At 43.4% G+C, this 26,749-nt stretch overlaps 1 protein-coding gene across 1 annotated transcript in view; it reads left to right on the forward strand.

The window, feature by feature from the left end:
* Positions 1-26,749, forward strand: part of MYO10 (myosin X) — a 191,586-nt gene that overhangs the window by 27,580 nt on the left and 137,257 nt on the right. Inside the window, exon 2 of the mRNA XM_054578310.1 lies at positions 15,062-15,160. Within this exon, the coding sequence (XP_054434285.1) occupies positions 15,062-15,160 (99 nt within the window). The remainder of the gene's footprint in view (positions 1-15,061; positions 15,161-26,749) is intronic.

A 26,749-nucleotide genomic window follows, 5' to 3' on the forward strand; every position in this document is an offset into this window, starting at 1 on the left:
TTACCCCAGGGGGACGCACTGCTTCCTTCACTGCTCAGCGGCTGCAGACCTCGCTGCCCCGCCAGCAGGGTTTCTTAGGAGAATTCTGCTTATCTGCCAGCCTGTGATTGATGACAGCAAGAGGGCACACATGCTTGGAGGTCAGCTCTTTCTTAGAACAAAAAGAGTTCAAGGAGTTCTTAAGATTAGGAAGGTCTGTAGAGTTTTAATGACACTCTTCAAGTGCGTGATAGCATTTGGTAGGTTGCCCATGATTGTCCTGAATTCTCTGTTAGCCACCGAGAACATTTTGTCCTTGAAGTTCTCAGAGATCCTTTTGCATTTAAACAAACCTCTTTTGAGGGGCTTTTCCCCTTTTGGCTCTGCCCTTCTAAATGATGCTACACCTTGTGGCCCAGGCAGCGTGTCCCCCGGGGGAGCCGTCACTAGAGCCTGTAAATTGAGGTGTAGTGGAGATGAATGGTTATGTCTCTGGATTTCCAGTGTCTGTTGACAAACCTCTGTGGCATTTGTTGGGAGAACAAAGGAGTTTGGATTTGTAGGACATGAGAGGTCTTCCAGTTTGCCTGGTGTTAGCAGGAGGGAGCAGCACATAGACTTTCTGTGGAAGCTTGTAAGGAAGATTTACAGCCATTTGCAAAGCTGAGTTTTGGGCTTAAACACAGATTTACATGGATTTATCTAGGGATGCTGATTTCACACACCAGCAGGGCACTTTGCATGTGTCTTGGAATAGGCCATTATGGTAGAGTCCATTGGAGTGTCTGCAGAATCCCGGAATAATGCTAATAAAGTGCACTTGCTTTATTTAAAAGGATACATTTTTAGGTGATATTTAGCAAGTGAGCTTTGTTATAATTTTTGCGGGGACTTCTAAAATAATTTTTAAATGAACATGTTTTAAAATGACTTTTAACTGATTTCAAAACAAATATGTGGATTGCAGTGGCCATTGATTTTTGGAGCAAATCAGCCCAGCGGTGTTTGTCAGCATTATATAGTAAATTACTCAGGGGCAATGCAGTCAGTTTTGTGACGGACTCTCTATGTTGTTCACTAACCAACTTACTTTTGTCCCTCCTTCTCTCCCTTCCTGGTTTCGCTTGGACCTAATGCTTTCCCTGCAAGGCAGCTGTTGAGGTTCATGATTTTAAACCCAGTGCTTTTTGTTTCAGCGGTGTTTGCTTTGTGCGGAGCCCTTGTTTCCTTGGAGTCACACCGGGGTTGAGAGTCTCTGAATTGGTGAATGTGCTGATGGGGGCAGGGGAAGGAGCCCCCAGCCCTCACCCCAAATGAGCCTAGAATCGGGGTGGAGCCACAGAAGATCCAGCCCCTGACCTCCCAAGTGTGCACACCTGGAGTGGATCCCTGGACTCTGCCGAGGCTAAAGGGCTCCGGCACATTTGATTCTGCTGTGAAGTCAGGGATGAGAGCCTCCCTGCTGGGTGTTTATGTCCCTGGATAGGTGCCTGGGTGTGTGCTTGGCCTGGCATCTGAGTTATGCCTCCCTCTGCCTGTAGTTACTTTCCTGCCGTGTGCCTGTGCCTGTGCTGTGGCCAAGGACCCTATTTTGCAGAGAGAAGCAGTGGGCCAGGCGGATGGCTTAGGGGCAGAAATCCCGCCTCCTCAGTGGGGCGCTTGCCTGGCCCTGCTTAGTGGGCTTCACCCTCCATCTCCTCCCACCCTGTCCTAGAGGAAGAGCCCCTCTGCGTTAAGGGTGCACCATTGTAGCGTTTTATTGCAGGCAGGCCTTTGCTTCCAGCCAGGAGTCAGACTTTGTAAGGTGGGGGGCGGGGAGGGTCTCTCTCTCTCTCTCTCTCTCTCTCTCTCTCTCTCTCTCTCTCTCGCAAGGGTACCCTGGGGTTGGGGGAGGGCTGGACCTCACTCCTAGGAAATGTCCTGTGGTCTCGCCGGGGAAACTGCTCCTTGGTAGGGTCCAGCCTGTCCTCACCGCTGGCCCTTAGGTAGTGAGAGCCTCCTGGGAATGAGAGGGGGAGCAGAGGGCCTTCATGGACCAGGACCACTTTGGTCTAGCCCGTGCTTGGCATCCAGGAGCCAGGAGAAACTGGGAGGAACTTTCTTTTAGCTTCATAGCTCTGAGCTTCATGTTACTTGTCCCAGTGGGGCCTGGCTATATTAGCTTAGCAGACCACAGACTTCAGCCCACCGGGCTCAGCTCGTTCTCCTAGTCCACCCCAGCGGGATCTTAACTACATTCTCCAGTCCCCTCTTCTGGAGATTCCTGAGAATTTCCAATTTTTGAGTGACCTAGGGTCTTTTGAACTGAGATGGAATTCAAAGTTGATACCTGCAAATGACTTGGCCGCTGTGTTTTGCTGCTTGTTTTTGTAAAAACATAGAAAAAAGTCTATTGCCTTGCAAGACAATGTAATTTGACCCATAGTTTATTGGTTAGGGCGGGGAGGCAATTTTAGTCTTAGTGGTTTCCAGCGCTTGGTGGGTTTGAGGCTGAGACTTTTTTCTTTCTTGGACTGGACAAAGGTGAATGACTTCATTGTTCAGTTGTGTGGACTGTTAATAGTTTACGGATGGTGATTAAGTCAAGCAGGTAAGCCAAGTTACTGTGTATCTTAGCCTGAGTGGCGCTTGGCTAATTTGCAGAATTGGACCTTTCAGCTTGAGGCTTCCACCTGCCTGGCAGGGGTTGACCTATTCATTCGTCCTTCAGAAGCCGGATTTGTGAGGCCCGCTTCCTTCCTCAGCACCCCCAGGCGCAGGTCCTCTGTACATATGTATCCCCAGATTCGTCCTGAGGCATCAAGTTTAAACGATCTGATCTTCATCTCTGTTAGCCTGAAGGCTTCTGTGGTGTTATTAGTCTGGGTTGTCTTTGGCACCGCATCTTCCTTGCTCAGTCAGTCAGTGGCCAGTTCTGCTCTCTACAGGGAATTTCTGCTTATCCACTCACCTTTGTTTCATTAAATGCCCACAGTAACCTCGGAGGTGGAGAGAGTTTATTTCTCCTCCTCTGTAGCTGAGGAAACTGAGGGCCATGGGGGTTAATTTGTCCCTGGCCACGATCAGGTGCAAGAAAGCCAGGATTCCCATCAGGTGGCCTGACCCGATGACTTGAGCCATCATTGAAAACCAGCGTACTCTGATCTAACCTTGAGAGAAGGCCCCGACAACCGCCACCTGAGGGACATTCCATGGATTACCTGACCTGTACTCCTCAAAACAGTTAAGGCCTGTAATCAAGGGAAGTCTGAGAGACTGTCACAGATCAGGGAAGATGTAAGGCATGATGATGAGAAATAATGTCACGGTTGGGAAACTGGGACAGCAAAAGGGCTTTATGGGGGAAATGGTGGAATCCAAATGAAGTTTATGGTAATGGACTAGTCAGTGTTCCTTAGTTGTGACAACTGTTCCCCAGGAATGTAAGATGTTAACAACTGGGGGATGTGTGGGGACTCTGTATTATCCTGCAACTTCTCTGTAACACGGTTTTTGCAGATGCTACCATGTGTCCCTTGGGCATTGAGCAGAGCTCTGAGATAGGATTTGCGTCGAGAGTGAATTAATTAACACTCAGCCCTCATCTAGGGTGTCCAAGCTCTATTTTAGGTGCTGGAGATTCAAGGGCAAGTAAAATTAATCCACCTCTGCCTCCTATAGTACAAGTAATGTAAATCCTAGTATAACATCCATCCAATCAACAAAGCACTGATATAACTATTGTTTTAGTGTTCTAAGGAAAACACTGAAAGCCAGCTGGCGTCATTGGCATAGATCTCTTGTGTGAATTGCTTTCTAGATATCTTCTGAAAGTCATAATATTTGCCTGTGACAAATAATAGCTGATAGCTCCTTTGCTTGTAAGTGGTAGAAGCTCAGCCAAAACCAGTGGAAGCTGAAGAGAGGGCTTCCCTGGCATATGGACCGTGGGAGGGCAGGGATGAAGGTGGCCTTTGGGATAACCGGATCCAGGGAGTGACTGAAGCCACACATGGGTGTGCTTGTTTTTCTGTGTAGCTGCTTGTCTCTTTTCCTTTCCTCTTTCTTATTTGAGATATGATTCACCCATCATAAAATTCACCTTTTTAAAGTATACAGTTGTTTTTTAGTATAGTCACTAGATATTGGATTGGCCAAAAGGTTCACCTAGTTTTTTCTATACGATAGCTCTCGTAGTGCTCAGTTGTCTTTAACTTCATGTGAAAAAATTTCATTAGATCCTATTGTGACAGTTGTCATATCAGCATGCTTTAAAAAAAAAAAAACTTGGTAATTTTCTGTGCAGCCATTTTAATATTGAAGATGGAAAAAGATAAACAACATTTTTGGCGTATTATGCTTTATTATTTCAAGAAAGGTTAAAACACAGCTGAAATGCAAAAAAAAAAAAATGTGTGCAGTGTATTCAGAAAGGGCGGTGATTGATTGAATGTGTCAGAAGGGGCTTATGAAGTTTCGTGGTACTATTGACAATTTGGCCAAATAATTCTTTGCTGTGGGGCTGTTAATCATTGGAAGATGTTTAGCAGCACCCCTGGCCTCTACCCACTAGTCAGTAGCGGGAGGTGGCTGACACTCTCAAAGTACCCAAACCAATAAAGTTATTGGTGAAAATGAAAAATGTCTTATTTTATGGAAAAAACTAAATGGACTTTTTGGCAAACCCAATACTAGTGTTAGTATATACTGCTATCCTAATACTGGTGTATACTAATAGTTATGCAGCCATCACCACTATCTAGTTCTAGAACATTTCTGTCACCCCATAAAGAAACCCCTTACCTATCACCCAGTCACTCCTACACCAGCCCTAGGAAACCAGCCATCTCCTCCTGTTTCTATGGGTATAGTGTCTGGGCATTTCATATCAATGGAATCATACGAAATGTGGTCCTTTTGACTGATTTCTTCCACTTAGCTTAATGTTTTCAATGCTCATTCATCCTGTACTATGGATCAGTTCTCCATCCTTTTGATCACGGAATAATATTCCATTATGTGGATATACCACATTTAAAAATCTGTTCATCAATTGATGGACGTTAGGGTTATTTCCACTTTGGAACTGTTGTGAGCATTTGTGTACAGGTTTTGATATGTGCACATACGCTTTCGTTTCTTCCAGGTATAAACCCAGGAGTGGAATTGCTGGGTCATATGGTAACTCTGTGTTTAACTTTTGGAGGAACTGCCAGACTTTCCCACAGCAGCTGCACCATATTACACTCAGCAGCAGTGTAGGAGGTGTCTAATTCCTCCACTTGCTCGCCAGCATGATCTGTGTTTTGATTGGATAGGATTATCTTTAAAGCACCTTTTAATTCCAAAATATGATTTTGTGAAAAATATTAGTTTTTGAAATTTAATAAAATTCTGCAAAGGCATTAATTAGAATGTGTGCGATAGCAATGGGAAATAGCCGTTTTAAGTTGATTTACTTCCCACTGTGTTCTTGGGTCATTCATTTTTATGAAGTATTGACTAATTCCTGTTCTGAGGAAGTTTGTGTATTTTTTTCTAAAAACAGATGGTAGCCAGAACACTATGATTTCATTAAGTTAATCTTATCAGTTTTTGTTTATTTGTGAGGTTTTTTTAAAAAAATTATTCATGTCAAGGATAGGAAAGGACAATAAACTTTAGGAAGTTAGAGGTAAAGTCCATCTGGTGTTACATTCCATGCAGAGTGCAAGCATCTTGTGATGGCTTTCATTGCCCTTCTGTTCTGTGTCTCCTACTGTTTCCACTAAAAAGAGAGTGGAATGCAGTTCTAAAACCAGCTATTTTTTGTTTCCCAGAGAGGATTTCCCACTAGTTTTTAATAGTCCTTAGAATCAGGACAGTCTTTACTCATTTTATAAAATTTGCATGTCTTTTCTCGATTTACCTGCTTCTCTTTGTTGTCTTGTTCTACTGCTTATGTTACAGAATTATTCCCTTTGAAAGCGACTACGTGGGAAGGGTTTTAGAATAGGCGTAGTTTACCTCTAATGTATTGTAATCTCTTTAGAGCAGGAACAAGTTTATATACTGTTGAATCTTTTATAGTGACTGATACAAAATAAGAAGCTCAAAAGATATTTGTGGGAAGCATGGATTTGTGGAAATGTGGCCTAGTGGATGATGGATGGATGGATGTACAGACGGATAGACAGACAAGGTCAAATGACATACATATTGAATGAATTTTAGAGGTGTTGACTGACTGTTTAGGTCCATTTTTTATTTTCTTGGAAACATAAATGTGTTGGCTATGTGACAGTTGGTTGGCTAATAGAGGGAACCATTTCATTTTTGTTCCTTGGATTTTCACATTCCTATAGTGTTGAGATTGTCTCTGCAGCTTGGAGAAGTCTCATTTCATTCAATGTTAACTTATTTCTTGCATTACTTTTGGTCAGTATAGTTTAACTGAAAAGCTGTTTTGAGGGATTGCAAGGAAGTTAGGAGAAATCAGAATATGAAATCAGGACTGAAGCAGTTGGTAAGTAGGACCCCTATAACCATGGGAATAAACTCGTTACCGAATCGTAAGTTCGTAATGTCAGAGTCTTGCCCTTTAGCCTGAAATTGTTTTTGTTTTGATTTAGACTGGGAGTTGTGGGTGTGCCACTGTGTCTTGCTAGATATAAAGGTTAGTTTATTGTTGGTGATACCTTCTGTCATTTCCTTTCCTCTTTTTTCTCCCTTTCTACAATCTACACTTCATACAGTTTTCGTAGTATCCTCTGCAAGGAATCTGCCCTTCTTAGTACCTGATAGTGATGACAGAGTGTGACCTATGGTCACAACAATGAGAAGGAATGTTGGTGCCTTGTGATCCTTCTCACTGAGTACACTGGGGACTGGAGTTACCCAAAGGCATGGCATGAATTGTCTGGGAACTTAATAGTAATGCTCACAGATAGACCTCAGTTAACAACCATACTGGTTTTTTAATATTTTTTTAAAAAGATTTTATTTATTTTTAGGGAGAGGGGAACGAAGGTAGAGAAACATCAATATGTGGTTGCCTCTTGTGCGCTCCCTACTAGGGACCTGGCCCTCAACCCAGGCATGTGCCCAGACTGGGAAATGAACCAGTGACCCTTTGGTTCACAGGCCAGCGCTCAGTCCACTGAGCAACACCAGCCAGGGCTCGTATTGTTTTTTAGATGTGTTTCTGAGTGAGTTGTTTGGGACACTACACGTCTTCCTGTGAAAATAGTGCTATAAATGTTCCTAGGCCCATAAGCAAGCCCAGGAAATAATTATGATGAAGATGACATAGCCAAAACCTTCAAGTATATTATAGCTCCAAGTAGCATAATAAATTTCTTTAGAAAGCAATGCCATTAAAGATCCCTATAGGCCATCCTTGGAAACAATAACCCAACACTTCTGCTATAATTTTTGAGGGGTGGCAAATGAGTCCTGAAGCAGAGTGTCAACAACACTTTTCCCTCTGGAATTTAGGGTGGCATCATGTCTGGTGGGGGCAGGGCTATTGGTCGTGGGCTTGCCTAAATAAAAAACAAGCGCCGTTGCAGTCCTACAACCAACAGTAAAAAGGTACAGACTTGGGATCCAGCGTTATGGGCTGTATGCTCACAGGTTCTCTCTTGAGCCTGCCTTTAATACTTTCTCCTCCCTAACAGTTGGGCCTGGCCTCAGCATCTAGTTGAGGTTTGTATCCTTCGGGGATGGAGCCTGCACCCACCCCTGTTCCATCCTAGGCATCCCTGGGCTGGCTTGAAGCATTCCTCTTTGGAATCTGATATAGTTGTTCAGAGCTGATTGCTGGCTCAGATCTAAAAACCTGCAGTCACGCACCAGGGAGGGAATGAGTCAGGAGATCACTCAGTGTTGTGGGTCCACGCTTTTTGCATGCTGTGCGGCAGGGTCTAAAAGGACCACCCACTGGTGTGGGGAGGCTCTGAGAGAGTGGTGCCCACTTTCTTCACTTTATTTCCAGGCCCCCCCCACCGAGTGGTGGCTGGCTCCACGGGGGTGGTGGGGAGGAGGGGGGAGCTTAGGTTGGAGTTTCCCCTTTAATTTCTAAATCCCCTGGTTCTGTCCCCAGCCAACAGTACTCCCTTGTCCCCTCTGCCTGTGTTCGCACTGCTTGTGTTCACGCTGCATTTTTCATACTTATTTCGTAGTGTGATTATGTTTCCTCTTCATCCTCTCTGCACCTTTTCCAAGCTTTCTGACAAGTTTTGTGTTGGGGGTTGCAAGCACTTCGGGTTGAAATAGCTCCTAGGTGAAAAAGCACAGTGGGCAGTTTAAATCATCTGCATAAAAACCTTACAAGTCAGTTCTGTAGAATATTCAAGTGCATTAAAAACAAACAATCAAAACGACAACAACAACAAACAGCCCAGTGGATAGAGAGAAGGAAAAGGAGAGTCCCTTTGGCACCACTGGGGTGCTGCGGAGTCTCTCCCTCCCTTCTGCATGGACAGTTTAATGTCACTGGAAATTAGATCAGTCCCAAGTATACTGTGTTCAGGCTGATTCTACTTTGGGAGGTTGTGGACATTCCTAGAATTTACCACAGAGTCGCTTTCAATTAATTAGGTCTCGGACAGTGCGTAGCTTTGAAATCTCCTTCAGAACTTAGTATGACTCTAGATCAGTGGCTGTCATCTGGGACATCCCTTCACCCCCAAAGGAATTACTTTGTTCCAAATGTCAATAACGCCAAGGCTGAGAAACCAGCTTTAGAGCTTTGAATGTCGTAAAAGCCATGTGTATGTCCTTTGAAGTAAATTTTAGTATAAAGATTAGGAAAAAAGTAACATCTGCTGAATTGAAAAGGTATTCCTTCTTCCAACAAATTACAAAAACAACAAACAGGAGCGATCTCACTTATATGTGGAAGCTAAAAAAAACCCCCAAACTTGATAAGATACAGAGGACAGATGGGTGTTCGCCAGAAGTGGAGGTGGGAGAAATGGGTGGGGAGGGTCAAAAGACACAAATTTCCAGTTATAAAATAAATCCTGGGATGTAATGTACAGCTTGGTGACCATAGTTAATAATACTGTATTGTATATTTGAAAGTTGCTAAGAGTAGATCTTAAAAATTCCCATCGCAGGAAAATAAATTTGTAACTGTGTGGTGATGGGTGTTACCAAGACATATGGTGGTGATCATTTTGCAGTATACACAAATATCGATTCATTTTGTTGGATTCTTGAAACTAATATAATGTTATGTCATTTATAGCACAATTAAAAATAAACAGGAGAAAAAGTGCTATTTAAATCCTCAGTACTATAATATATGATCCACATCCAGCTGCTGGAATTCAGTATCATTCATAACATAGACCCCAGCCCCTTCCTCACTCCCTAGCCTTCCACATGAGACATCTAAGCCAGGTTGCTTCTGTACTAAGTCACTACAGACAAAAAGATAAGAACTTTCTTACCCTGGCCAGATGGTTGGAGCATCGTCCAGGGCATCAAAAGGTTGCAGGTTTGATTCCAAGTCCGGGCATGTACCTAGGTTGCCAAATCAATCGATCCCTGGTCGCGGTGTGTATAGAAGGCAACCAGTCGATGTCTCTCTTTCACAGTGATGTATCTCTTTCCCTCTCCCTTCTTCTCTCTCTAAAATCAATGAAAATATCCACAGGGGAGGATTAAAAAAAAAAAAATGGATAAGAGGATAAGAACTTTCTTTTGGCTACTGAATTTACTCCAGATTTAAATAGTCTTTTTAATTTATCCTTCACTAAATTATTTGGTCTCTTTGTCTTCCAAAAAAAGAAGGCAGTTCACATTTCAGGACCAAATTGTGACTTTATCATGTAGGTTGTTGGAGAATCTAGAGCCATGGTGCTTGACATGGGCCAAGTCAGCAGTTGTGGGACAAAGGGAGGTGTGGCACCCTGTTCTAGGCCTGGGGCTGGGTTGTGTGTTTTGCTAAAGGGTACTCTCTTTTCTGTGAATCTGTAATTACAACATGCCACACAGCATGGTATTTAAAGTCCATCATCATTATCTCTTTTTAGGGTTATTTCCCTACCTTATTTTTAAATTTAATTCATTGAAAGTTCAAGAAAATCAATTTTAAAATCAGAAGAGATACATAGTTTTTCAAAGGGCAATAGGAAGTTGAAATCTCTATGGTGATTTTTTTTTTTAATCTTCTTTACCTTAAATTAGGTAATAGTAAGCATTTTTGTGCAAAGGGCTGCTTTTATGTAAATATTTTAGGCTTGGTGAAACTACTTCACGTAGCCATGGTAGGAGGAAGAGGCCAGGTAAACTTCCTTGCCCAGGGAGGCGCTGCAAATCACAGGCAGTTGGCTGGAGATTTATGATTAATTGAGTTCCATGAGACACTTATGCAATTTACATTTCATCTTTGGATTACCTTGGGCAAACCGTGTGTGGTGCCTGAGCTCCCTGGTCTGTGTTAGTGGAGAGCAGAGACTTCATGAAGTCAACGCAGGACTCCGAGTTTTAAAACAGCCCTTACAATGAATTGTTATGGGCTTGTTTGTTTGTTTATTTATTTATTTATTTAGGTAGAAATCTTGATACCTCCTCCATCGCTCAGGTACAGAAAAATGATTGGCTTTTTCCTAATTTGGAATGGTTAAGAATGTTCATGTACAATGGAGATAATATGAGAGATTAATTTTTTTAAATGATACGAAACTACCAAAATATAGTTACATACAGTAATATGCCCCCATTGGAGGCGCACCGTTGAATGAGTTTCAGTGTATTTATACAGCTGTGTGGCCGTTAGCACAGCCCTGCTGTCGAACAGCTCCATCGTCCCCGCAACGGCCCGTTTTCCGCATTCATGGTCAGAGTCCCTCTCATCCCCAGCACCAGGCAGCTCTTCTACAGTCCAGTCTGTGGCTTTGCCTCTCCTGAAAATTTCATGTAAAAGGAAACCTACGATATGTACTCTTTTTGTGTGGCCTCTTTCATGTAGCATGAGGTTTCTGGAGTTCATCTTTATTTGGTGATTCTATCAGTGATTTGTTTTTATTACTGAAGAGTTCCATTGTGGGGATTTATCACACTTTGTCCCTGTACCAGTTGATGGACATTTTAGTGATTTCTGGTAATTGGTTATATGAATAATGCTGTCATGAATATTTGCATGCAAGGCTTTAAAATTTTTTTCCATTGAGTAGATAGAAAACTAGCAGTTGAATTGTTGGGACATATGGTAGGATTATGTGGAAACATCTTTGTTTTACATCCTCACCACTTTCTCCACTTTGTCACCAACACTTGGTATAGTCGGTCTCTTTTTAACTTAGCTAAGAAATCATTTGTTGGCAGTGGAAAATGGAACTCCTGTGAACCTCACTTTTGAATAAAGGATGGTATTTCTTGCCTCCCTATCTGATAGGGTTGCAGTGAAGATCAAAAGAGATGGAAATTTATGTGCAAGAGCTTTATAATATAAAACTGTTACTGGTGAGTATGTGCAGAAAAGTTTTTAGCTGTTAAATTTAACACATATCCATCTCAAAGATTAAGATGAAAACTTGCCCAAGTTTTAATAAAATATGTATGTGATGGCTGAACTTGTTCTACCTTCTTATAAAGGCATATTTTACTCAAATTGTGAGCTTTCTCCATGTGCCTGCATTGTGCATTAAATTATCAGCCTTATTTAACAGTGACAGAGTATAATGGTTTGCATATGGTGGGCACATTTTTCTTTCCCATTCAGACTTCGATGGTCTGGTAAATGTCTGCTTGAGACTTCATTTTCAGATACCTGTGGGTGGCCTCTTTTCTGGACCAGGTCGCATATGTTCTAATATAATAGAAGGGAAGTAGAAAGTTTGGGGACTCCGAGGAGTGACCAGAAAACAGTCTGTATGAAAATACTCATTGCAACGGTTTTACTTTGCAATTCTGATCCTATGAAAATTGCCAGTTTAAATTTTTTCAAAGAACAAAGGAAGTTTTTCATGTGTTTCCCTTCCTACCTGTGGAAACCAGCTGCTGCAGGTAGATCTAGGGGAACTGGCCCACAGGCTCTAGATTTGCTATTTGGGGCTGGATTTCATAGAACTTGCTTATCAGCAGCTCTTCACACCTGTTGAAAAAGACCTTTGGACTAAGGAAGTTGAACTGAGTGTTTGATCATGTATGGCTGTGTCAACAAAGGGCTTTATAGCACTTTCAAATGAAAAGATAAAAAGAAACACAACAAAACTCAAGTAAAAGAAGCTGCATGCCTTATAGCCCCTGGGAGTCTTCAGATTTATGTTAATCCTGGTGACAGTTTGTGTTCAGTAATGTTTTATAATAAAATCTCAATTTATCTTTACTAGGTAATTTTAATTGGGAAATGTGTATATGAATTTTTTTTTTTTTTTTATTAAAATGATACAGTTGATGATCCTAGGAAACAATGCTTTGGACCCAGGATTCTGGGATGGAGGCCCACTGAATTATTTCATGATAAGAGTTCTCACCTTCTGTGACTTGGAAAATTTCCATTTGAATACGGGTGTGTGTACCTGCACGTGTGTAGGTATTTCAAAGCTTTCAAATGCTAGTCACTAATGTGTGAATTAAAAAGAAGATGAAAGAAGTAGTTGAGACCCTTGGAAATCTTTCTCAAGCATTACTAATAATGTGGTTTGATAGGAATGATATTTGAAAGAGCAGTCTTAAGGGGAGGCCTGAAGTAAATGTTCTTTTTGGACAGCTGTTCGCTCATAAAGAATCAGGACTGACAGACAGTTGGTTCTCACTGTTTCTGGGTGTTTTGGGCATCTCTGCCTGAAGTGGGCGTTAGAGCTGCCCACTTCTGTGGACATGAGAACTCACCGCTTTTGCTGTTACGTGTGTTCTTGAATAAGCAGAGTACAGGATGTATAGAGAAACACGTCATACTCATTTCTAATGTTCTTTTCCACCTTAATCACAGAAGATTTCAACCTCTCTACGGAGGGGTGGTAAAAGGAGGGTGCGTTAACTACTTAATACTCACATAGTAATGAGAAATGGGGTGCCCAGGGCGGGGGCCTTGTGTGAGGGTGTAATAGGGGGCGCTAGGAGAGTTGCAGCGCTCACACAGGGAATCAATCATGGGAGCAATTACAGGGAACACAAGCTCGTGCCCTTTCAGCCTGAGGCCTCAGTCACCTTAATCTTCTTGGAAATGCTTATAGAATCTCACGCACACGTGGCCCCCCCCGCCTCTGGGTTCCCCTCCTTCCAGAGACTCTGTGTCTAGCTAGCTGGCTCCAGGTGCTTTCATCGAACGAAGATTATTTATTAGGCATCCCGAGTACCGGTGTAACAGCACATGTTTTGTGTCCTGACTGGTGTATTTTAAACAGGGTCCTCAGTGTCGTGGAGGGAGTAACTTAGATTGGGTTTTTATATTTTCCTACACTTTTCCTCCTAGCAAGGTGAGAGAGAGCAGCAATTGGATGTATGTGATAACTGGCCACTTAAAGGGACCTCTGTGTTGTATTTTAATTGTTGACTGACCTATTAAAGCCCTTGACTTATATATCAGTTATTTTAAGGAGACAGACGTAGTTGGTGTGATGTGTGGGAAGCGCATGTGATTACGAGCTGGAGAGGTTTGAGGCCGCCCGGCCGGGTCTCTGTTACGCCAGCTGAGCACCCAGGCCCCGAACTTCCATTTCCTCTCAAAGGAGGAGGTTCCTGTCTCAAAGAGGATGACTGTCAGCTGTAGGGTGTCATTTGAGTATGTGACTGGGACACCCACCTCATGGACCCTCCATCACGAGAAGCTTCTACTTTTGATATTGATAAAGAACAAAAGTAGCATACAGGGATGAGTTTACTTCTGTGTTACTTGTTTCCTGCCAACTCTCTGTTGATAGAGCAGTAGTAATCCCTTAACCTGGAAGTTGAATGTACCATAACTAATGTATTGTAAATATTTCACATAATATTTCAAATCAAAACAAAAGTTAAGTAGGCCACTAAAGTGAAGTTGAAAATTCTATAAAAAGAAGTTGTTCAGTTTAAGTGCTATTTCAAGTGATAATTTTGGTATATTATTCTCAGTTTTACTTTTGTTGGTGTTAATAAAATTGTTGAGCAGAGTAGAAATAAGTTAATGAGATACTAAAGCTGTTCATCACATGGGTATGCGTCATCCATCATAAAGATAATTCTTTACAATTGGAATGACCAGCGAATCCCCAGTTTCTTCAAACTTTTAAAATCACTCATCCTTGGAAATACATGGCTTTTATGTGGTGAAATCAAAGGAAGAGGATATTCAGCATTGAAAGCTGAAATATATATTTATCTTTTCATTAGTCCAGTGGGGAAATAAAAAATGGAAATGAAATCAATGTCCCCCAAAATGCCCTTGGTTAAAACAATGGGATCTGGAAGTTGCTATCTTTTGGGTTACAACCCCAGACCTTGGAGTGCATTAGGTGTCTGGTGGAATCCTATCAAAATCCATACCATTGGATTGGGTTCTGATCTTTACTAAAATGTTAGTTCCTCTCTTGGAGAGTCCAGTTGATACTAAGATTTGCTACAAGTAGGAAGTAAGTGGAGTGTTCTGATGCCCTCCAAGCGGGCAAATGCATGGGGCTTGGACCTGGGAAGATGGGAGCCTGCAGGTCCCGAAGAGTTCTCCTCTTGGGGTGGAACACTGTGGTAACCTAGCCACATTTGTGGTTTCTGGAACCCATCTGCGTGGGTTGAGTTCTCAGTCTTGTGATACTGAGCAAGTTACTTTACCTTTAGGCCCCTACTTCTTCATCTGTAAAGGGAGCATGGAAATAGCACCTGCCACAACAGGTATTTGTGAATGAAATGAGATCATTCCCATAAGTTAATTGCACTGTGTAACACACGGACTACAATTTTCTCCGTCCCTTCTTTGCTTTCTGTATCAAGTGGGACTCTCTCAGACACACTTGTTTATAGTAAAGCCTGCAGATGATGCTTTCAGAAGAGTCATTCTTTGCGTGTTTGAGAAGAACATTTGGGTTTCAAAACTTTTTTTTTTTAAAGGAATATGGTAGTCATAGTAATTGTGAGGGTGGTGTTTTGCCACCAAATGCAATCCAAACTCATCATTCAGTCCTGTTTATTTTGTTTGCAGGGAACACGGGTCTGGCTGAGAGAAAATGGCCAGCATTTTCCAAGTACTGTAAATTCCTGTGCAGAGGGTGTCGTCGTCTTCCGGACCGACTATGGCCAGGTGAGCACAAGTCCCTTTGGCTCTGTGACATCGTGTTCCCCTTCCTTAGAGAGTCTGACACAAGGGCGTGTGCGCTCACTGCCCCGCCCCCGAAACCTTAACCATTTTTTTTAACTGGCAGAACAAAATTCCTCAAGGATGTGTAGCACATACCTCAAGTGTGTGAGAGAAGCAATAAAATCCTCCCAAATGGAGCACAGAAAGTGCTCCAACGAGGATGGGACAGAAGAGCACTCCACTTGGCTGGTCTCCTTCCTGGGGATCATGTCCAAGAATCACAAGCATGGAATGCAAGCAGCTTGAGGAAAAGTCTTGAATATATTGATATTTGCTAATTGGCTTCATTACCACCTGTCCTCAAAATTCTTAAACTTTACTAGTGTATTGGAAATACTGGCTTGCCAGTGAGAGTGTGCAGTGTCCTGATCCCTGTAAGAATCAGACCGACCAAAGCCTCCACCTGAGCTTCCTTATCCACCCTGTTAAGCAACCGAAGTTCCTCCTGTCTGTGGGAATTCCAGTGCGCCTGGTTCTCCATTTTTTGGTGTGGAACAAATGAAAAGCCATATCACTGAAAACAGAAATAGCATGTTGATCTATAAACTGCCCTGTTGATTGTACAGTTTACCTTCGGACAACATGGGTTTGAACTGCTTGGGTCCACTTATATGTGGATTTTTTTTTCAATAAATATTGTAAATGAATTTTCTTTCTTACAATTTAATAACACTTCCTTTTCTCTAATGTGCTTTATTATTAGAATAATGCATATAAACATAGAAAATATGTGTTAATGCACTGTTTGTGCTATCGGCAAGGCTTCCAGTCAACAGTAGGCTCTTAGTCAAGTTTGGGAGAAGTCAAAAGTTATATGCAGATTTTTGACTGTGTAGAGGATCGGTGCCCCTAACATTGTTGTTCAAGGGGTGACTATATTTGGGTAATTGTGAAAGAAGCCCAGTTTCTCTGTTTATTAAGGAAACTGAGTTTAATATTACAAATGGGTCTCTCTCTCAGAGGTACATGTGAAAAAATGAAAGGTTGTCATGTGCCCATATTTAAAACTCATGTTTCTGAATCTCATTTGTAAGTTGTGCTGAGAACAGAAGCTGCAAAGTTGTGTAGTTTGAGGCAGACAGGCTATTGGGTTCACACAACCTCTTAGGCCGGGTGGTCCCCTTGATGTGGTGCCCTTCTCATTCCGTGGCTTAATGAAGAGTGATGTTACCAGGCTCTTTTGCAATTCCTCAGCTGCTTTTTCATCTGAGTCTCTAATGGCTCTGTAGTATTTATCTGGTGGTGAAGATACAGGTGTGTTTTGTAGGTGTAGATTGCGGGCGGGGATCATTAGGGAGAAAGTCACAAAGAGCTCGCGTGCCTAACAGCCTTCACCGGTGTGGCCTCTGCACTGGTGCCCAGCCTGGTTTCTCTCCATCAGGTTCTCAGGCGGTGTCATATGACCTATAAATGAAGGACTGACTAAATGACTTCTGCTGAGCTTTAGGGACAGGCACTCGCTAGTGTTCTAAGTTCCCATGCAGCATTGGTTAGCATTTTTTTGGTCTTATCTTGACTCTGCCTGTGTTCCCTTCTCACTGTCCCCACAAATTCAGTCCCTTTCGGGCCCTGTACATTCTTCTCAAGATGATATAAAAAAGGAAAACAAGACTCAGTGTACCTGATCTGACATAACTACTCCTAAAAGTATTGTACAATAGATTTGTAATGGAATTCTTTTTGTGGTTGTTGTTGACTTATCTTTTAATCCCAAAGATATTTTTTAACTGTTTTCCTTTTTAAAAAAAAAAAAGTGGTTAAAAAAGACCCTAATAACATTACATTTGCCATCTTAACCACTTCAGGTTTGCAGTTCAGAGTGTTAAGTACCTTCACATTGTTCTGCAACAGAGTTCCAGAGCTGTTTCATCTTGTAATACTAAAGCTCTGTACCCATCAAACACTAGTTCTCCATTTCTGCTCCCCCAGCCCTATGCTTTGCTTGGCAGAGGTTTCTAACATGGCAACTTCAGCAGCATTTTAGTGCCAGGCCTATGACAGTCTATGCCAGCAGTCTGTGTCAAGTGGAGACATTGCCACCCCAGTTGATGGGCAGCTCTTGGTGAGGTGGGGGGAGTGGAATGGGATGGTCAGGGCGGTAGGTCTGTTCACTCTCGACAGTATTTATGGATTGTGGGTTTAGAAAAAATGAAACCAGAATAACGTGTACTTAAATATGAAAACGACTCTCAACTGGAACTTCTAATCTTCAGTCAGTCTTCGAGTACTTGGTCTTAATGTTGTCTGCTCTATCATTCCCAAGTCTAACAAGTATAATTTGCTTGGTGATTTGCGTAGGAATTGCAGGGTGACAGAGGTGTCCAGCCCACGGCCCAACACAAAATTGTAGATTTACTTGTTACAAGATTTGTTTTGTTTTTGTTAGTATTTGTGTATTTAATGTGAGGCCCAAGACCATTCTTCTTCCAGTGTGGCCCAGAGATGCCAAAAGTTTGAACATCCTGAGAAAAGTGAGGTGAAATTGAAAGAACTGGGCTCAGACTAGGATCAAGAACTGGACGTGGCCAAATGACTCTACTTTCTTTCTGACCTAGTTTTTCCTCCTCATGTCACAAGTTCACTGTGGAGCGCAGGGTCGAGGTCACTGAGGATTAGGAGAAGTTCATTATCTGGTCCTGGTGCCCAGGACAGGAACGCCTGCTTTTTAGCTGACCCAGGATAAATTCTTGAAGGAATCAGGGTCAAAGATGCAGAGCATGGCCTTGTCCTAGTCAAGCCCGTATATAGTAAATTTCATGGCATTGGCTAATTTCAGCCCAATCTGGCATGTTAATGGGGATATATTGCTTAATGGGTACAGAGTTTCAATTTTAGAAGATGAGAAAGTTGTAAAGATGGATGGTAGTGATGGTTGCACAACAGTGTGAATGGACTAAATGCTACTGAACCCTACGCTTAAAATGGTTAAGATGGTGAATTTTATATTTGTATGTATATTTTACCACACACACACACAAAAAGATACTAGTGTTTGAGGTCAGATGATAACTGGTAAAAATCTGCCAAATGGGCATTTTTCTGTATCTTTAAAAACATTTTTGATGAAATTTTTCTGTTGCCAAAATATGACTTCTCCGAAACTCTTTGGTTTGGAGCAGTGTGTCTCAAACCTTACTGTCCACCAATCACGAGGGGGTCTTGTTCAGAGGCCAGTTCTGATTGGTGAGTCTGGGGTTTGGCCTGAGGGTCTTGTGTTTCTCACAAGCCCCAACGGTGATGTGTTGGTGCTGCTGCTGCTGGTTCTGGAGCCCCATATGCGTAGTAAGGATTTAGAAGGCCTTCCTGAAAGTCACCTTACGGTCATGCTTACCTACAGTGAGGATGGGGGAAGCAGCCTCTAACCTACATACCTCACCAGTACTACTCCTTGGAGGAAACAAGGATAAAGACAAGGAGGAGGGCTTTACAGAAAGCTGGAAAATATTTCTTTGGCCTTTCAGGCTTTTCTTTTCTTGGTGCCCTCCCTTCCAACAACCACTTTACCTTAAGCGTGACCACGGTGGTCCTGACTAGAGTGTAATAATCCTCAAGTGGATTAAAAAGCAGTTTTTAAAATCTTGTTTAGCCCTAGGGGGTGAGACTCAGTTGGAGCACATCGTCCTGTGCACCGAACAGTGTTGCAGGTTTGATTCCCAGTCACGGCACATAGGTTTCAGGTTCTATCAGCTGATCGATGTTTCTCTCTCAAATTAATAAATATTACAAATAAATAAGTAAGATCCTGTTTAGTGTTAAGACCAAGCAGAGCCTTGCATAACTAAAATCTTAGAATGGAACCTTGGAGATTCTGGGAAGTAGATTACAGTGTGGTGTTTTTTGGTGACAGCACAAAAGGATATGTTTTCTTATTTCATTCAGTCTCTGAGAATTTTGCACATTTACTCAAGCTCTTCTTTTTTTTGGCCAGGGAGATAGTTTGAAAGCTCATTTAAAGTTCCATTCTGTGTGAAAATTCTAATTACTGTAGGTTGGTCCTAGAAATATGGAGCACCGAAATAGCCCTCTTGGACTCATAATTTACGTTACACTCACAGGAAAGTATTTGCAGACAGACAAAGAAATGTGCAAGTGACAGGCGAACACGCTTGGTTGAGAAATATGCATAGTTGTGGCCTCGGGAGAATGCAGCATATGGGCAAGTCAGCACATGTCCTGAAATTTCGAAATTACTTATCGTCTTAGATAACAAGTTTTGGACAGAGATTTATAAGATCCAAATTAAAAGGCACCACAGTCCTGCAGGGCGCAGATATGGCGAGACGATCAACTCTTGTCCAACGCTATCTTCCAGTCTTACCTTTTCTTACTCACGAACGTCTCTTCCGGAACATTCATAAGGCGCATGGGTGATTGCTGTAGCACCCTTTAGGCACATTGTAGAACCAAGTAATAAGTTCTAAATTAGATATTTCACTTTGAGAGTGAACTATTACCTTTTCTGAAAAGAGCCTAATTTGATTGCTCTGAAATAGCTTAGAGAGATATCAATTTACCTAATTGTATTTTAAAGGGTAGCTATTTAACTTAGCCCTGTAAACTTAAGACAGTTATTACATGCCGTGATTTTCGGTGGGTTTTCTTTGTGCACTGTCTCTATAAGGTCTTCTGAAATACTTGACTGGCAGGAGATTTAATCACCCCAGTCTGCAAGTAGATGCCCTCCTGCATGCCCTTCGCTTTTTTATTTGCAACAAGCATAATTAGACTTTGTTTCCAAAGATATTCTTCTCATTCTATCAGTCCAGGAAAAGGCTATTAGATTGCCTGTTACTTTGAAGTCATCCCCCAAGAAAGACTTCCCCAGGCCACATAGGAAACACAATCCTAATGATTTATAATCGCATCTCCCATTTAAAGCTGGCTCTAACCTTTTTGGTTTGACCTTCTGGTTTTGACTTGTTGGAATTAGTATAAGATGGACCCAGTTTTGTGAAACTTGATCATGGGTTAGTATAGTGATTTTTCATCACTTACTTTTTTGTCCACTTTCACACACTTTCTGCCCTGGCCAGCTGCTTTTCTTTTGCCTTCCCCAACCCCAGCCCTGCTCCTTTTTGCCCCCATTGGTTCCTTTTTGTGTCCGATGAATGTCATGCGGATATGGGCAGCCTTTTGACCTCTCCACACCCTCCCTTCTCCATACACTGTGTGTGTCCACTCCCGCATCCTGGAGAAATCTCCCCCCAGGCCTGTTGAGTGCTAGGGACAGCCCAGCACAACTCTCTCCCATTTTAGAGCTCCACATAACACTGGGACCCACAAATTGTCAGGAATTGGACAACTAGAAACCCGTGATTTCAGCCACAGCCAGAAACAAGTCAGATCTGACTGTGAAGGGAAGTGGTGGATCCCAGGTATTTTAGCCAAGTGAAACATTGTGTTTGGAAGGAAGCTCACTGCACAAACTGGCCCTGAGGGCCCAGAAAATGCCCGTGCCTTCAGGCAGCCAGGGGAGCTGCATTCCAGGCTTCACAGGCAAAGCCAGCTGTTGGCAGAGGCAGCTGCTTGGGGAAAGCGGTCTCTCCCGTCCCCTCCTTCTGCAGGAGCCCATGGGAGGGGAGCAGTAGTTGGCACTGCCCTCAAGTTGAGGGAGCCATCAGGAGGGGACCACCTGGGGTCCCTGAGGCAGCTTATAGCCCAGGAACGAGTCTCCAGGCTGTGAATGGTCGGGGAAGGAGAGACACCTAAATGGATGAAGATGGAGGAAAATGAGCATGGACGACAGTATCAGTGATGCAAAAGCAGTGCCCTTAGGATGCTTTGACTCTCGAGGCTAAATTCCAAACTCTGGGACAACAGGACAGATTCTTTCAGTCAACTGTCTTGGACACAATCCTCTTGCTTGCCTTTTTTTTTTTTTTTCCAATTTTATTTTGTATTGGTTTTGGGTATACAGCTTAGTGGTTAGACAATCATATACCTAACGTATCTCCTCGCTATTTCCAGCCGTGCGTAGTTACCACAATACTGTTGACTGTAGTTCCTATGCTTTACTTACCTCCCCATGACTGTTCTGTAACTACTCACTTGGACTTCCCAATCCTCAATCCCTTCGCCTCTTTCGCCCAGGCCCCCTTCGCTTTTTTTTTTTTTTTTTTAACATTTCTATCTGCTTCTCAAACTTTTTTATCTCCTTTTTTGTGTGTAAAGGAAAACATTTTCATATTAATGCATGTGTTTGGGAGAAATCTTACCCATTTTTTCTGAAAAGGAAAGAAACATAGATTATTGGTGTTTGGGCTCCTGCAGTCTCTCAAGTCTCCTATGTCCTCTATACTATACTGCAGTTGCTGCATCCAACCAAATCAACCTGCAGGGTCTAGTTGAACCATGTGAAATTGCCATTTCTATAGGATGAGAGAGTTGCATATTGGCAATTTCATGTGGTTCTGCCTAAGAACATGTTAATGGTCCTTTTTTAATTTTGTATTTTAGCTGACTGATGTTTATGATTTAAAGATAGAATGTTTGTGATATTGTAAAGTTTTTGCAGGTGAGTTGAGGGACAAAGTATATCCCTAAAACAATATACAACCCCTGTTTTCAGAGTACCGACGCTGTCTTTAATTCTGTTGTTTTTGTTAACATCTGTGACGTTGGCATTCCTTTTGTGGGTTTCAGGTCTGATGGATGTCTGAAAGATTGGCCATGATTGGTCTCTGTGGCAGGTGTCCACATTGGAGCTGAAAGATAAATGAATGAATGTACCATTTATTTTTTGGAACTGAAGTTTGGGTTTTCCTCTGCTGTTACGTTTTATGTGTTTGTGTTTATTGTGGTAGATACAAATTACATAAAATTGACCATTTTAACTATTTTAAGTATACAATTCAGTGGCATTAATTACCTTTGTAATGTGCACAATCATCGCCATTATCCATTTTCAAAACTTTTTCATCACCCCAAACAGAAACGCTGTAACCATTAACTACTAATTGCCTATATAATTTATTTCTAAGCTACTTTCCTCTTGGACACCTTTTCTTGAGCTGATTTTAGAAATAAAAGCACATTAGACATTTTGGTTTGTATTTGTTCTTAAGAAATAGACAGCATCCAGAAAGAATTGCTTTCGGCCTAGTTCCAGACTCCTGGAGGGAGAATCGGGCGGGGACGTAGCGGTGCTGGCCACCAGACTGAGCATTTGGCGCTGGCCGTGTGAAGCGCACCTGGGTGGAAGGTCCTGCCCCTGTGGGTGGACAGTGGCCCCTTCCCAAGAGGAAGGTGTCTGCACAGTCATTCAGAAATTAAGGGGAAAGCGGGGCACAATGGTGACAAAGGGCAATTTTTAAAAATCAGATGCATTTGGCCCTTTTTTTGTTGAAACTTCAGTATGGGTCCATCTGTTGCTCTTGGAATTCACTTCAATCAAAACAGTGCAGCTGTGTTAAAGGGACAGCCCTGAGCTGGCAGACTTCTGAATTCTCCGTTCTTTTCCCACAATCTGCTATTTCATGTTGGAAATACCCGTCTCTGTGAGGGACATGAAACACCAGGCCATGGCGTTTCTTAGAATCAGAAGTCTATACTCCAGAGACTGAACACCACTGGGGCTTTCAGTCTTGCTTTGAAGACCAAATAAAATTCAGTGTGTCCAACTTGATTTGGTTTTGAGTGGGGCGGGGGAGGGGGAGGTTTTATGCTCCCAAAGCCACATGACTGACTCTCCAGACCTCTTCCAAGAATTTGATTTGGCATCTTACAGTTCAAAGATAGGAAGTCAAATGTGTCCATGAATTTTCACTCTGGGATGACAGAAAGCAATGATATCTGCTTGTTTATGAGTGTACTTAACTCCAGAAAAAACATGCGGGTTTTTGCACATCAGAGCTCTGTGTAAAATACTCACCCGCTGTTACCTGGGAAGAGATTGTTACTCAAGCAGCCTGGGCGCTTGTCTTTCCCTCTTTTGGGAACCTGATTCCTGCAGAAATGTGCCTGGCTCTCCCCACCTTTACTCAGAGACAGACACCCTGATGGAGACCTTCTCAGCCTCTCCATCCGAAAGAGCCACCACCTTGACATTCTGTCACTGGTGCTTGCTTGGTCTTCTTTCTCTCTCCTCACCAGGCTCTCTGAGAATGGAGGCCCTCGCAGGGCTGTGTCCTCAGCGCCTAGGAGCAAAGCCTGGCCCGGGGGCTGGGAGGTGGAGGGGCGTGGGCAGGGGGGGCCGGGGGGGCGGGGGACTCAGGAAGGATGAACCCAGACTAGTCATCAGAATAACGTGTGCTCTGCTGAGGCTGTTGGATAACAATTTAATAAAGAAATGGCAAGTCTTAAAGAACCACAAGAAAAAAATGCTACATGCCACGAGTGTCACGGTGGGAGTTTCACTGTGCTGTCCCTGTCCTGGCAGTGTATGAGCTGTGCCCGGACTGTAGGACAGAGTGAAGTAAAGGACACCAAAAATGAGGGCTTTCTCAAAGCAATTATTTCACTTGATAAACTTGAAAAATATATGAATTGCGTTTTCATTTTCAAGGGGGAGTGGGTGGATATTGAGTTTGGTTCAGAATATTTTCCCAAAGTTTGGCATTGTGAAACTTGAGATTGTTATTCCATATACTTCAGCATCGACGCTGAAACAGGAAGCAGTTTACAGTGACAAACACTATAGGAAGTATTGGTGTTCTGAAGCATGTGGGTTGTGTCTTGTGTTGCAGACCTTAGCTTACAAGGGCGCACACTATTTGTGTTCTGCTACCTGCCATCTTCCCAGCTTCTCTGAAAAGTCCATTGGCAAGACTGCAGAGACCTACCCCTGGTTTCTGAGGTCTGTCTCTCTGTTTTTATAAGTGTGCCCAGCTTAAGTGGATTAGGAATCCAGCATATTTCTGACCCTTTCTTTTAGACCATGGCCATTGCCTTCCAGCCCCCGCCTCCTTGGACAGAACAGCTGGGCCCCTCCCCGCCTGGCTCTTGCCCCGGTTGGGTGGCTGGAAGGGGAGGGGATTAGGTCGCTATTAGTGGTATTTACTGGTTCCAGTGAGGCTGGAGCTGAACACACACACACACACACATTAAACATTTCTGCAGGAGAGAGCAAATGGCCTCTGACCTGCGTTACAACGTCCTTTGACTTTCTGTCCTCCTTTGGGCCAACTTCTTGACTTTCTTTGTGGTGGCTTTTTTTCCTTTGCTTCATTGCTCTAGGGGGATACAACGTCAGAATAAAGCACATTTTTTAAAATGTTTCATCATCTTGTGTTCACAGCCTTGCTTTGCTGCTTCTCATGGTGTCCCTATCAACCTGGCCACATGTTGCAATTCACCAGCAAGTGGTAACCATGAGCCTTGGCCCTGCCCCCAAACAACAGAATCTGACTTTCAGTTGGGATTCAGGCCAGGTGTGTTTTTAAAAACCTTCCTGGGTGCCCTTTACTGAGCAACCAAGCTCAGAACCATTTCATAGACAGAGTGGGACTCATATCAAAATATTACCTTAAAAGTTGTTGGAAAAGCACAGCTTTTGTATGCTGGACTTAGAGAGCACTAACGTTGCCTGTTCTGGGCCTTGGTTTTCCCCATACAGCCGCTTTTCTGGACACCTTTTCTTACATGGTTCTGTGAAATGTCTCCTGGGTGCACATTTTTTGTGGCCGTGCCCCCTCTGTCCATCCATCTTCCTCCTCAGGGAATTGGACCTGCTTCTCTTCTTCCCATCTCCACCTCCCTCTCCTGCTTACCCTCTCACGCCTGGGTTTAAATGTCTCAAACCCTCACGCAGAGTTTCTCTGTGTGCGACTGTCCTTGAGGCTCCATGGTCCGCCCCAGATCTGCTGGAGTCCACTTCTCTGTGAACATGGTCCTGGGATCTGTGGTTTAACAAAGTTCCCAGATGGTCTGTTTACATTGAAACTGGAAAACACAGTGGGTATTTTGACCAGAGATAAATTGGATTATCTTTCTCCTTCCTCTTCTCACCCACTTTCGCTCGCTGTTTACCTCGAACTGGGCTGCTCCCGGCCCTGTAAGACTAAGGGCGCAGGAGGGGCTGGCCGCCCCGGTGTTGGACACGCCAGTCCTCCAGTGCTGCACCTGTCATCCGGGCCTGAAATGCCCCGCATGGCTGGGTGAGACGCAGGGTGAAGAAGGGGTGGGCCACGTCCAAGTGGCTGCCCAGTATTGGAGAGGACAGGAGGCTTATGCCTAGAGGGTGCCTATCGGTAACTTCCACTTGAGGAGCTATGCTCCTCAGCGCTGCCGTGAAAGCATGAACTTCTGGCTTTTCTTTCAAACCTATGATTGCACTGCCATTTTAAAGGTGACAAGCATCCAAGGAATCATGCTAAATGGTTACTTCGAAGGAATGTGGACTGGGAAGAGAGTGCCAGTGAACTTTCCAAGGTCAAGGAGATGTTCAGCATATTGTTTCTGTGTGGCTCCTCAAGCTGTATATTTTGCTGTATGCAAATTAAACCTCAGGTTTTTTTTTTTTAAAAAAAGGTAACTTCCCGCTTTTTGAAGGCAGCTTTTGTATTGAAGCTACACGTGTCAGGAACACAGCATTCCTGAACTCAGAAAAGTGTATGTAATTACTCCAGCGCTTAACCGAAACAGGCAGTGGCAACCACGGCTCACGCCCTCTGCCTGTGTGTGTGCTCATGGGGAGCTCAGAGTGGTTTTACATTTTTAAATGTTTGGAAAAAAATCAGAAGGTTACTATTTTATGACACGTGAAAATGATAAGAAATTCAGATTTCATGAAGCTGTGCTGGAATGCAGCTGTGTCCACTCATTGACTCGTCATCTAGGACTTCATTCCTGCCACCGCGCACAGAGTCGAGCAGCCTAAAGGATTTATTTTACCCTCTGGCCCTTGGCAGAAAAAGTTTGCTGACCCTGATCTGCAGGCTCATTTTCCCCAGTTACTTCTGATGTGCTGTTTAGGGCTGCGGGGGGCCTGTAGTGCTTCTCTCTGTGCTGGCTGCACATTGGCGTCACTTGAAGGGCTCCTAATTGAGAATCCTGCACCTCTACCCCAGGCCCAGTGGTACAGCCCCTGTACAGGTGCGCCCAGGTACCTGTATTTGCAACCAGCCCACAGGAGTCTGTGCTGTGACCCCGGCAAACAGATCGATGAGTGAAGCTCCATTATGGTGTTTTCGCTGTGAGGGGAAATGCCTTGCCCTAAGCAGGGGTTTCTAACCCGTGGCCCAGGATGACTATCAGTGGGGCCCAACACAAAATTGTACATTTACTTAAAACCTTTTCTTTGCTCATTAGTTTTCACATATTTAGTGCATGACCCAAGAAAACTTTTTCTTCTAGTGTGGTCCAGAGACGGCAAAAGGTTGGATGCCCCTGCCAGAGGACAAAGCTCGTCAGAGGCGAAACCAGTGCTTCCTGCTACTTGTAGGGCCGGGGCTCTCAGAAGAGAGCAGGCATCATAATGCCCCGAGGGCTGCTGAAACACTGAGTCCTGGGCCTCTCCCCAGAGCGTTTGCTTCTTCAGCAAATCTCAGGAGGGGCCTGGTAATATGCATTTCTCCTCCCACGTGCTGCTGACAC

The sequence above is a fragment of the Pteronotus mesoamericanus genome, unplaced genomic scaffold (genome assembly GCF_021234165.1).
Source record: "Pteronotus mesoamericanus isolate MK-2021 breed Mesoamerican mustached bat unplaced genomic scaffold, CSHL_Meso_final contig_50, whole genome shotgun sequence".
NCBI classification, from domain to species: Eukaryota; Metazoa; Chordata; class Mammalia; order Chiroptera; family Mormoopidae; genus Pteronotus; species Pteronotus mesoamericanus.